This window comes from Pituophis catenifer, unplaced genomic scaffold (assembly GCF_029215685.1).
Source record: "Pituophis catenifer annectens isolate HBS135680 unplaced genomic scaffold, rPitCat1.0.hap2 SCAF_1, whole genome shotgun sequence".
Taxonomy (NCBI): Eukaryota; Metazoa; Chordata; class Lepidosauria; order Squamata; family Colubridae; genus Pituophis; species Pituophis catenifer.
In genome coordinates, this window is record NW_027256881.1 from 78,029,837 (window position 1) to 78,042,907 (window position 13,071).

Below are 13,071 nucleotides of genomic sequence, written 5' to 3' on the forward strand. Positions count from 1 at the left end.
CCCAAATCTTCTGAGGACAAAGGACCATTCTGGAAAATCACATACAGTATGTAACAATTGCTCCTAATTTTTTTTACATACATACATACAGAGAGAGAAAAAGAGAGAGAGAGAGGGAGGGAGGGAGGAGTGAGAGGGAGAGGGAGAGAATCTTTAGACATATACTGTACATACTGGAACAAACGTAAAAAAAGAATCTGATCATTATAAGATATTTTATTACAATGCCATCCCCAAAAGTAAAGAAGCAATCAAAACAATAAAATGATAATAAATTTGAGAAGAGGAATGTGATGTATTTGTCGACACCTCTCAGTGCACAAGATGGGTACTTTTTAAAAGGTTAATTGGGGATTTAAACTTGTACTTTTAAAGCCACTGAGGTTTACGTGTGGTTAGATTTGATATCTTCAGACAAATCATACATAACAGATACACTCTTCTGATAAGAATTTTCTGTCTGGACGTATAAGTTGCCCTTTATAGTTGTGTAGGCCCTTTTAAGACAACCTACGGAGCACTAGAGCTTTTCACACATCCCACCCAATTCTCCTTGTAATTTGGAACTTCTGCCTGTGACACACCTCATCTGTTCCATCACGTTTCTATCAGCGGCCACACCGGACTTTTTTTTTTCTTGTAAGAAGTGGGAAAATTTTTTCTCTTACAACAGTTGCTGCAGCTGCCCTAAAAGGAAGAGGAAACCCATGAGCTAGCAAGCATCTGCCAGTGAATGCTTCGCTTAGCTCTGCCCTCTGACTGTGATGCTTTTTCCTGTTGTTCTGACGTTGTGACTTTCCACCTGCCTCCTCAACTACAACCACCAGCAGTCATTCCGAATGCGGCACATGTGGGCTGAGTGGTTGAATCCTCAGTGCTCTCCAGTGAGATACAGTAGATACTGCCAAGTGGTTATGCTGCTGTTCTCCTCCTCTGCAGTTCGCGTAAAGTGAAAAAACCTCAGCCAGAGACCCTTTCCCGGTAAGTTTGTAAGATAAGCATATGGATTTGATCAGGATAGTTCTCTACTTTGGGGCTTTTGAATCAGAAAAAAAGTTTCAGATTGCTTTCAGCCCCAATCCCTGACCAGTTTAGCTACGTAGTACTGCTGACAAAATGCCTGTTCATAATGAACTCTGGGACAAGGCTTGACTGACTGATAAATTCTTAGCATATACCATATGACTTGTTTTATTTTAACTGGTTTTTCATGTCTTCCCTGGCTGTTTCAAACCATAAACATTCGTTCAACTTATCATGTGATTAACAAGTGGTTTTTCAGAGCTGCTATAACACTGTGCTGTGAAGGACTATCTGTAGGATTTGTTCATTCAGATTTATTGCAGCAAGTTACAATTTTTTTTTTCCAAAGTGAGAGTGGATCTGCTGTCTTTAGAGTGGTCAAGCCTCCTTTTTGTTTTGGGCATTTGTTTTTCTTTCTTCAGAAATCAGAAACAATGAATAGGAAAAAATGAATTACTTAGGCCGGCACCTCTGTCTTAAATTGCTTTTGTCTGTATCGAATTTAATTTTGCAATGGAAAAAAGTATGGTTGTGTGCTTTAGCAGAGATTGCTAATATCATTCTTGTCTTCTGAAATAGGCAAACAAGAGGAATTCAGGGAAGCAAGATCATTAAAGCTGTAACAGTTTGATTACTGATGAAGGTGCTAAGCAGTTGCAATGCAGTGAGTGTCTTTTCTCTTCATATTCTTCTCTTGCAAATTAGTGCTGCTGAAACCAGATGATTTCTGATTATATTTTTCCTTTGTTTTACTTTACAGCCCAAAAGTTTAAATGCAAAAGAGATGGAGGCTTTAACAGCACACTCTTCAGAGGTAAACACACATAAAGCCCTTTGCCGTTTCTATGTATTAGAGTTTGTGATTGTAAGCATACTTCTTATGGGACTCTGGGTGACTTATTTCTGAGTAAACTCACTCAGAATTGTACAGCACATCCTATGCTTTTGTAAATTGATGGTCAGTCATTCCTGCTAAGCTTTAGCTTGGGGGGGGGGCATTATTTTTAATAGCACTGTAATTCTAGTCAATATTTTATAATAGTATACCTGATCCTTTGCTTGCACCTTTATAGTTACCAAATTCAAATCACTTTAAAGACTGAATGAAATGAAAACTCCTAAACTACCATCCGCACTCATTACAAATTTGGGGAAATCTGTTTAGACATGAATGAGTGTGTTACGCTCCCTGCTACAGTTCAAGCCAAAGGAACGAGATTTGTGCTCATATTAGAGTGTTGAATAATAGAGTGTTGAACAGAAATATGTAAGGCTGTGGTCTGGATTATAATATCCAAATGCCAAACACCTGTTACTTCAAAAACCTATTAATTTCAGTGAGCCTGTTTCCAGTGCATTCCATTAGCAATCACTTTATAGCCTTACTTGGATGTATGGCTGAAATCCAAAGAGCAGCTCACATAAGACAGCTCACATTTGCCCTGGGAAATTCCTGACTGCAATCCTCTCTATCATACATTAATTCCTGTCTGAACTGTATCTGTTTAATTTTCTTCTCACCCACCCACCTTTCCATGCAGGCCCTCATTAATCACTCAAATTTAGAATGAATTCATTGACATCAATAGAAGTTTAGTTAGTCCCTGAATAATAAAAGATCCATTGATATCAATAGTAATCATGGCCAAAGGTGTGAAACCAACCATATATTTGCTTGCTGTTTTGGATCTATATTATTTGCAGAGCTCACTAAGGATTCCTTTAACCAAAGTAAACAGGATAGCTGTAGACAGCTTTCGTATTTATTGTTGCTTCTGTTTAATGTTTGGTTGAGTGCAATTCAGTGTTGCAATTGAATGCATCCTTTTCTGAAACAAGCGGGTATGGGTTTTGTCTCTCTGTTTTGAGGAACTGAGCAACGTGATGTATTACAGTTTTATTTGACTCTATGCTGCATGATGGATTGATCATTTTTACTGACTTTAGGAGGATCTCAAAAAACGTCACTTCTTCGTGACATGTGATAATGAAGAGGAGCCATGTCAGCCAATGGGTATGTGTGCAAACCCTTCTTAAACAGTGAATAGTGCTAAACCAATGTACCTTGAACTTTGTTCTCTACAAGGGAAGGGCATTTATTCTGCTCTTCTGGATGGTGGAGGAAGAGACAGAATGAGACCCAAGTGTCTTTTGGTCAAGGGAATAGATAGTTGACTGTTCTCTTTTGGCACTGAGAATGTCCACATTTTTATGTAGTAGCCACAGGTTCGTGGGTTCTCAGGTTTAAATCATAACATATAATTCTAAATTGCCCCCTGGTGGCAATATATATACACCTAAAATGTCTAGAGCTGTAAACAATCTGGTTGATTGATTGGCTGTTCTAGGACAAGCCATAGGATGGCAGGTTAACTACATATTTAATTGCCACCACTGATGGTTGAAACACAGGCTGGTTTCCTTAAGAAGGGGATTGTGGTTAAAATTTAAATATGCAAGTGATACGGACTGCATGGTTCCAGCAAGAACAAAGTTGGAGGTACAGAGTTTATAGCTGGTTTGATAGTAGAACAGAATTAAGTGCCATTTTAAATAAGCTAGATAGGTTTGTGATCAGTTCAAAAGTGATATATTTATCACTTTGAATGTTCTCAATCACTTTTGACAAGAAACCAATTTTTACCTCTGATACCAAGAACAACTGTGCTAGTCCTCTTTGCTACTAATTAAGTTTTACAAACTGCATTTGTTTAGATTGAATTGATCTGATTGTTCCTTCTAGAATTGCTGAATGCTGATAAGGAGTACAGGTAGTCCTTGACTTACAACAGCTCATGTAGTGGCCATTCAAAGTTACAACAGCACTGAAAAAAGTGACTTAAGACCGTTTTTCATACTTACAACCATTGCAGCATCCCATGGTCAGGTGATCAAAATTCAAACACTTAGCAACTGACTCATATTTATGATGGTTGCAGTGTTCCAGGGTCATGTGATCACCTTTTGCAAACTTCTGACAAGCAAAGTCAATGGGGAAGTCAGATTCACTTAACAACCGTGTGACTAAGTTAATAACTGCAGTGATTTACTTATCAACTGTGACAAGAAAGGTCATAAAACAGAGCAAAACTCAATTAACAAGTGTTTCACTTAGCAACAGAAATTTTGGGCTCAATTGTGGTCATAAGTTGAGGACTACCTGTATGACTATAGTAACTTTCCCCAAACTGTAATAGACTATAAAGCTCAATATCCCCAATCCATGCCTAGCCAGTGTGGCAATTGATCAGAGTAGGAGCTATAGTCTAAAGCAGAGGTGTCAAACTCGTGTCGTCACAGTGGCATCACGTGACATAGTGACTTTTCCCCCTTCGCTAAACCAGGTGTGGGGGTGGCCAGTGCATGACGCATCTGGCCCACAGGCCGCGAGTTTGACAGCCTGGCCTAAAGCAACTGAAAATAATTTTATTGACAATAGCTGATTCATATAATTCTATAATCCTATATTCATGTATCTAGTGCTGATGTCACTCATTCATTGCACATCATTCCTATTCCTTTTGTTCTTCCAACAGATCGTCACAGGAAAAGAAAAAATGTGATATCTTTGCCATTTATGTTCAGACGATCTACCCATGAATCAGAAAGTCAGGGGCATCTAGAATCTGTGTTGAAACCACCTTTGTTTGATCTTCCTCTATCACTTGTTTATGGTGCTGAAGATACGCTGCCCAAATCTATACAGGTAAATAAGCAGTAGGGTATTGTATTCATCATGTATGAATAATGCTTTGTGCTTTGGCTGTATAACATAATCCCTAACCTAAGCAATAGGAGGATTTTCTTCTTCCTACTAGTCATAAATGGAAGAAGCTGAATTACAATTAAAAGTTCTTTAAAATAATTCAAATCTATGCCAAGCAAACTCTTCTCTAAGGCAAAACAGAATCATGAGTTGTACAGTATATTATTGAAGTTTCATAATATTGTGTCAAGAATCCTGCCTTCTGCAGGGAGAAAGGAATTTCTACTTAAGTCTAGGATAGCTGAAAAGGAAACAGCCTAAAGGCTAGGGGAAATAATATAGGGAGGAAAAAAATAATTCAGAAAGAACAGGGAAGAGTTGCATGTAACCCAACCTAGTAAGTCAGTATCATAATGTATATGAATGTTGTCCTGTCAAATACACAATACTGAAAAGGTGAGCATAGGATAATGATGGTGTTCAGTTCCCGGTCTGGATCTTAATACAGGTGATATTCTTTTTATTCCTGTTCACATTGTAGGATATCCTTACAATACTCTTCCAAAAAGGACCATTCACTGAAGGGATATTTCGAAAAGCTGCCAATGAGAAGGCACGCAAGGAGCTGAGAGAGGAATTAAATGCTGGAGACAACATCGTCTTAGAAAAAAAGTCTGTTTATCTGCTAGCTGTGGTTTTTAAGGTACACATCTATTAATTTGGTTTCTTATTGTAGATCCCAGTTTCTTAAGTACTAGGAAGAGATATTCCTAAAACCAGTGCAGTTAGGAAATAAATTCCACTATTGTTGCATCCTATGTATTTAGCCTCCTGATAGAAAATGGTAGGAGACAGAGCTGTTGTTTTTATGATCTCTCTCCAAGTTCCAAGATGCATGTTGGCTGTAAATTGCCTCCCATGGCTTAATTGAAGTTTGTTTCTTGCAGGATTTCCTCCGAAGCATTCCCCACAAATTGTTGCTGACTGAGCTTTACGATGAGTGGATGACAGCATTAGAAAAAATAAATCATCAAGAAAAAACTGAAGCCATGAAAGAGTAAGTGGGCCTCTCTTCAAGAGTGGCTTTTTGTTGTTCTGTAATAAGCAACGCAAATAGACAGAGATTCTGAAATCCTTACTTGGACACTTCCAGACAGATAGCTCTTAATTCAAGAAATCAAAAAGTGTTATATGATTTCCTTTTTAATCCCACTCATGCAACAAAAAACTATGAAAGAGAATTATGAATGGGAAATGACATAATCAGTTCCTTTCTGCATTCTATCCTCCTCCCTAAAATCTCATCAATGAAGCAAAGCAAGGTAAAAGTTTTATCTGGAAAATTTGATTGATGCCAGAGAAAATGATATCTAAGACTATAGACTTCAGCTTAAAGTTTTACTACATCTCCTATCTATTCTGAAATGAAAAGGCTATATTGAAGTGAAACTCTATGCCTGCTTAAAATGCACTAATGGGTCTTGCTGTCAAGTAAGCCTGGCTAATAGTGCAGCCTACCCAAGCATTTCCTGCAATTTTTACTCCCCGTCATTCTCATTGAATTCAGTAGAATTTCTTCCCCCCAAAATGTGGTTAGGTTTGTGTTTTGTTCCGGTTTCAGATGCTTTCTTGTGACTAGACGTGTGTGGGTTTCCATATCTTTTATTTTCCATATTTCTTATTCATCTTTATTGAAAGCTGGAGAACTATTCATAATGAGCAAACGCTGTAGGAGGAGGAATGAATCCTCAGTGCAAACATTAGCAATGGGGAAAGTAAAAACCTAAATAGTTTTGCAATAATGCTATTTTTTCCCTTCCTTCCCTTTCAAAAGACTGGGAGAACATGAGTGGGGAAGAGCAATAATATTATCCCATAATCAAATCTGACTGACTTCATGACAACACAATGCCATCAATTCATTTCAAATTTGAAACTATGTCAGAATACAATGCAAGGAATAAAATGTGCTTAACTCTGGCTATGCATACATTTCTTCATACGTTGGTACATACACACACACACACACACACACACATACACACAGAGAGAGAGAGAGTCCCATGAAGCAAACCAATGAATACTGATAGCCTCTTTCAATGATTGTTTGCAGTTACAATGGTGATCAAAATGTAACTTTGCAACCAGTCCTCACATTTATGACTTTCACAGTTCTGTAACACAAAAGAAAGTTGAAGTAAGATCATAAGCAGAGTCATGGTTTTACTTAGCAACTGCTTTGCTCAATTGCCAGTCCCAGTTGTGTCCCTAAACAAGAAATACCTGTAATATTTCCAGCTGATGAATACCACATAATGGGGGGGGGGGGAACACATGTGCATATTATACATATCTTATACGGTAGATATTTAATTATAAGTTTAAGAACATTTCACCCCATAATTTTCCAAGAGACAGAACAATTTCTGCTTGGTGTCTACTCAGGTATTTATGTCTACCTGCATCTATCTATCTATCTATCAAACTAGCTAGCTAGCTAGCAAGCTGCTACTAGCTAACTAGCTACCATTTTGGAACTGCCCATCTCCCGCATAGAGAAACTCACAATGAATTCACTGACTGGGACTTTTGAATGGGAATTTTGGGTAACCACTTTAAATACTTCCACATTTTAGAGGAAGTGTTACTCATATAAGTGAATGCAGTTTAACTTTAAAAAAAAAAAAAAAAACAGAAGCTGTAATCTGAGGATGACTTTTTTTTCTTATGTCCATTTTTGCAGGATTGCAAGCAAATTGCCACAGCCGAATCTTCATTTGCTCAAACACTTGCTTTCTCTTCTTCACCACATCAGCAAAAACTCCAAAGTCAACAAAATGGATTCCAGCAACCTCGCCATCTGTTTTGGACCAACCATGTTGAGTCCAAATTGGGACAAAAGCCTGACACTTGAAATCCAGAAAGAACTAGCTGATAAGGTACCTTAGTTTTCTTTCCACCTGTTCCACATTGTCTTTTATCTTTGACTGTTTTTTTTTCTCTAGCTACAAGGAAGCCAGTCAGTATAACTTGCCTGGCAATGAATCCCTTTGGCATTTACCCGACTCACAGTGAAAGACTTTCACACTTGAAATAGTGGCCCTATCCTGTAGACCTAAGGTTCCCAATCTTGGCAACTTAAAGACATGTGGACTTCAACTCCCAGAATTTCCCAGCCAGTATTTTGGGAGTTGGAGTGCATACATCTGAAACTTGCCAAGATTAGGTATGCATGCTGTAGCCGCATTGCAACATCTTAATTAATTCAGCTCCCATACACTAAAATTATGGGAAGCCTTAAAGGGGCACTTCTCTGATTCATCCTTCAATAAAGTGCCTCTCTGATGTGGTATTAAGAAGCTGTGTCCCATTTTTAGGCAGCAAAGTGGAGCAAGGTGCTGCTTCAAATTGATGCATCTCTATTTGCAGAAGACATTTTTACAGAAGCCCCATGGATGGGTACAGAAAAGTACCCTGTCTCAGGGCTTTTTAACTACAAGGATTAAGGCAGAGGATCATGCTTTCTCTGGATCAAAAGTAGTACCTCAAAGGCAACTACTCCAACAAATGGAATTGGGATATCTCTATACAGTCAAATTGTGTTCAGGATCTTCATACAACCTGATGTTGTATAAGACTGGAGGAGAAGAAGAGAAAATAAAGGATCTTATGGGGAAAAAGAGGACGGTCCAGGTTACGTCCACTATTGACTTCAAGCCTGCTTACCCAAAACATAAATCGCTGCCAAGGAAATATAACTCTCCAAAACTCAAAGCAAAAGTTCCCCATCCTGAACTAAGAGCTCATAGGCAATTTATAATTATCTTCAATAGCTGGTTAAGAAACTCCCCAGCATTTTAAGTACAGACTTCAGATCCTCTTGACTGGGAAGTACAGCTTTCTTAGTTGATTTTTAAAACATGTGATCATTAAAAGTCTTGCAATTGTGGTTTGGTGGAAGAAGCTAGTTCTAGAATCAGGGCATAAGCTTCGGGAATTATGCAAACAGCTAAACCTACAGCAACACAATTGCAAAGATAAGCTTCCATACGTTCAAATGAAGAGGTTAACAGGCCCACATAAACAAACAAACAATGGAGTGGGGGGAGGGCTATCTCAGAAGTAGTTTATTTTTACTAGGAAGCAAGGCAGGATTTAAAAGACAAGAATTCTGTATGTTGTTTTTCTGCTTGTACTTTTCAAGGCTGGAATTTACATGTGGATTTCCTATCAAAATATTCTTAATATATGGTTCTTAATATATAGATTCCACTGTTGAAATGACTCCAAGTTAATCTCTGATTTACATTCTTTGTTTGGCTTGCATAGGTGAAGGCACTGGTGGAATTCCTCATTAATAATTGTTCGGATATATTTGGAGAAGAAATTTACTCACTGTTATCTAGGAATACTGATAATTCCCTGGATATGACAGGTACCCTGATTTTGCATGTCTTTGACGTGTATATTTAAAACAGTGTCTGGCTAATCATTTTTTTCTGAATGTGCTTAGATTTCATTGAAAGTACTGTTTAACAATGTTTGATTCTAGTTGCTAAGGAAGTGGCAAAAAATAACCAACCAGTAGCAACAGTAAACTATTTCTAAATGTTAACCACAGTGTATCTTAGAGTTTCACAAGACAGTCACCTATCATTAAGATTCCTTTCAAACCAGGGTAGAGAAACAGAAATAACATATGTAAAGTTTTAGGAAGATTTATCAGAAAAACTGGGCCCAATTTGTGGATATCGAATTATAAAATAGCATTATATGATATTTTTTATAAACCAGTGACTATTTCTAAGTTTAATATAAATATGGTTCAATTTTTTTGTTTTTGTTTTTTTTATCATTTTTCTTTTCAGGGACTTCGGTTAAGTTTTATTATTTCTATGTAACTTAATCCCTTGCCTATATTTTGTACCCTTTAAAAAAAATTAAAAATCCTTTTCACTATGTTGGGCAGGAAGGATTTATTCCTCAATTGCTAGTGATGTACACATACTTTATAGCAGTTAGTGGAGACTGACTTATTTCTAAGGCTGATTCTGTCCAACATTAGTCTCAACATTTCCTTTCCTTCCTCCAGAAACGTCATCACCAAACCAGCATCGTGATTCTGCTTATGACAGCATAGACCTTGAAGGGGAATGCAGTCTCAGTGACTTTCAACCCAGGGCCTTATCCCACACCAGCAGACCAAACAGTACAGAATTGTACCCCAAACAGCCACAAACCCAGATCCCTTCTGCCTTGTCCCTGGCTCGTTTTAAAACAACGATGGAGAAACTTGAGAGGAGGTTCTCAGAACCAGATTTGCAGTCTTCCAAGAATTGCCGGAAAGGCTGTGTGAAACTTCCAAAACTTTCCAAAAGTGAGGATAATTTTATTCTGCAGAAAGAATTGGGACTGAAGGATAGAGAGCTGAGAATGGGAATGCAGACAGTTGAAGAATCTTATCCTTCCGGTCGCTACAGGAACAAAAAGCCATCAGATCTCAGAATCAAAGCCAACTTCCCTGCAGAATTATCAAGTGATTCCTTACTCAGCACATCTTCTTCCAGTTCACTAGACAGTGCTTCCTCTATCTCGGACTCTTCTGTATTCACTAGTTCACCACTCTCATCACCTGCCATCTTCACGAACAATGTCTTAACGCGGCCACAGTCCTTCTCTGCCAAAATTTCACATGGAAGTGACAGAGCTGTCTCAGAGCTCAAGAAACACTCCATGTCATTTTCTGTGGCAACCCGCAAGAAGCTGCTGGCCAAAATGGAAAGTCAAGGCAGAGGTTGCTTTCAAAAAGGCAGTTTCAAAAAGGGCTCCAGAAAAGAAAGACCACTTTCCTGTCAAATTGTTCAAGCAACTCAGGAGACTGTTCCCAGTCCAGAACCCTCAGGTTGTCCACTGAGATCCCGTTTTATGTCAGCAGTTGAAGTGTTTCGACTTGTAGATCAAAATAAACCTAGAAGGCCTCCTTCCTATGAAGAGGCAACCAAACACTTTTCTGCTGTTAGATTTCCATCACACAACAATTTAAGAGCCCATCCTCTGAGGCCCACCAAGGTTCCTCAGGATACTGCATCTCAATGTCCAAGGCTCAAGAAAGAGATCACAAACAAAGCAAATGAGAATCTTTTTAATGACAGATCCTCTTTGATCAAGGACTCCCAGGACAAAACACCAGTTGTGGATTTTGTTATTGGAATACATTCACGGGCAAATTTGCCTTTGACCCCTCAAGTGTACCGTCTCAGGACCATGTCTGGGTCATATCAAAAGAACAAGCAAGAATATGTGACGCTACAGAACAATCAGATAACTTTTGAGCACTTACAACGTGCAAAAGAATCCTATGTTTAAACTTAATTTTCTCATTCCAGTACAAATGTATGCATTCTATGTCAAGCATGGAAGCAAGACTTTTGCCAAACATTATTGCCTAAGCAGATATAAATCCAATTTTCCATAAAATTGTATTTTGTCTAGTATCCGGTGTAATGTGTTTTGCTCTTCGGCCCATTTTGTACAAAATAATTATGTCCTAATCTGGGCTTGGTTATTCCCTTGAATGTTAAAAGCATATTTCAAAATCCATACAATAGATCCAGCAGCTTTATCTACTTTGTTCTTATAGCAAACCCCCGCATTAGTTGTTTCTTCTTTTTCTGAAAGTAGTCTAGACAAGGATCCAATATAAACAGAAACAGAGAAGCAGAAGATAAGGGGAAATACTGTAGAGCTCTTGAGTCAATCTCTGTCATATGACCAAGGAAATGTGTGCTTTGCAACAGACTTGGCTCTGCTGCTGTGTCTGGTTTTGGATTTCTCAAGTGATACAGTTTCTTCCACCACCACTTCCTATTTGGAAAGGATTTCCAACTGAACTAAACCTCAGTGTTATGAAATGGTTCTTGCAGTAGAAACAGCGAGACTTTCGGTTTCATGATACTATCCCTGAAAGTTCTAGTAATGTAAGTTTCCTTCTGGAACATATCACATTCGGACCAGCACGAGAGAAATAGTCTGAATGTATAGGAAAGCCTTTCTAAATTATTTTAGTCTTCCCCAACTTCATGCGCTTTGGATGAGTTGAAATGGCAAATCTCAGCTGTGTAGTCTGGGATTTCAGAAAGATGCCGTTGTAACTCATCTGGAAAATGCTAAATTGAAGAAACCCCAACAGAATATTCATGCAGAATATTCATACACAATATTCAACATTGTATAGCTTGACGTTTCCCCATAATTCCAGGAGCTGAACATAACATATGTTTATTATGATTCATCAAACTACTATAAAAATTGCTCATTGCATAATGCCATAATGCTGTTTATTTGTCTGGCTTCGATGTAGTGTGTGAACCCAACCACTAACCAGGGTTTATGGCTTAGTAGACTATCCAAATCCAGCACTATGGCTTATTCAAGAAAAAGTGATTAATATAAATGCTTAGTATGCTATGTAATTCCAACCACTGAGACTCTTAATATTAAAGTTGCTTCATTTACAAATATTAACTCAAAGTATATAGAAGGCGGCCAAGGCAGTTAATATCCTAGGAATAGTCAGGTAACTTCTTTTAAACAGTCCCCTAAAGTTTCACTTGGAACCAGAGGTGGGTTTCAGCAGATTCTGACCAGTTCTGGAGAACCAGTAGCGGAAATTTTGAGTAATTCAGAAAACTGGTAGTAAAAATTCTGACTGGCCCCGCCCCCATCTATTCTCTGCCTCCCGAGTCCCAGCTGATTGGGAGGAAATGGGGATTTTGCAGTAACCTTTCCCTGGAGTGGGGTAGGAATGGAGATTTTGCAGTATCCTTCCCCTGGGGTGGGGTGGGAATGGAGATTTCACAGTATCCTTCCCCTGCCACTAAGCCATGCCCACCAAGCCACACCCACAGAACCGGTAGTAAAAAATTTTGAAACCCACCACTGCTTGGAACCATACTGTTACATGACCAGCCTGTATTAAGGGATGTGTCTCTGTAAAGCAAAAGAGAGATAACCTGAGGTACCTGTGTGATCTAACATCCCTGTATATATTTCCAGCAATGTGATTATTTTGAAAAATCTAAAGTTGGTATTTTCCCAACAATGTTTGCATTGACTCCTAGAAAACTCCTATACTTGCCAGAATAGTGAATGATGAGCCGGATGAAGCAGAAGACCTGTTCCACCTCAAAGGTGTATCTAACAGAACATCACTTGCATATTGCCAGAGGTTTTCCCCAATAGTGGCAGAAATATTGGGAACAAAACAGGACCTATCACGGACCTGCCTGAAGAAGGTTGGGTGATAGTAATGGGTCTGCAACCTCCTAAACTCCTTGCCTTCC

At 38.6% G+C, this 13,071-nt stretch overlaps 1 protein-coding gene across 1 annotated transcript; it reads left to right on the forward strand.

The window, feature by feature from the left end:
* Positions 1–1,660: 1,660 nt before the first annotated feature.
* TAGAP (T cell activation RhoGTPase activating protein) lies at positions 1,661–11,095 on the forward strand. The gene is made up of 9 exons (XM_070951568.1): positions 1,661–1,687; positions 1,784–1,837; positions 2,971–3,037; positions 4,560–4,729; positions 5,271–5,432; positions 5,677–5,786; positions 7,473–7,668; positions 9,059–9,164; positions 9,822–11,095. Exons 1-9 carry the CDS (start codon positions 1,661–1,663, stop codon positions 11,093–11,095), a joined length of 2,166 nt encoding a protein of 721 aa, XP_070807669.1.
* The last annotated feature ends 1,976 nt before the right edge of the window (positions 11,096–13,071 follow it).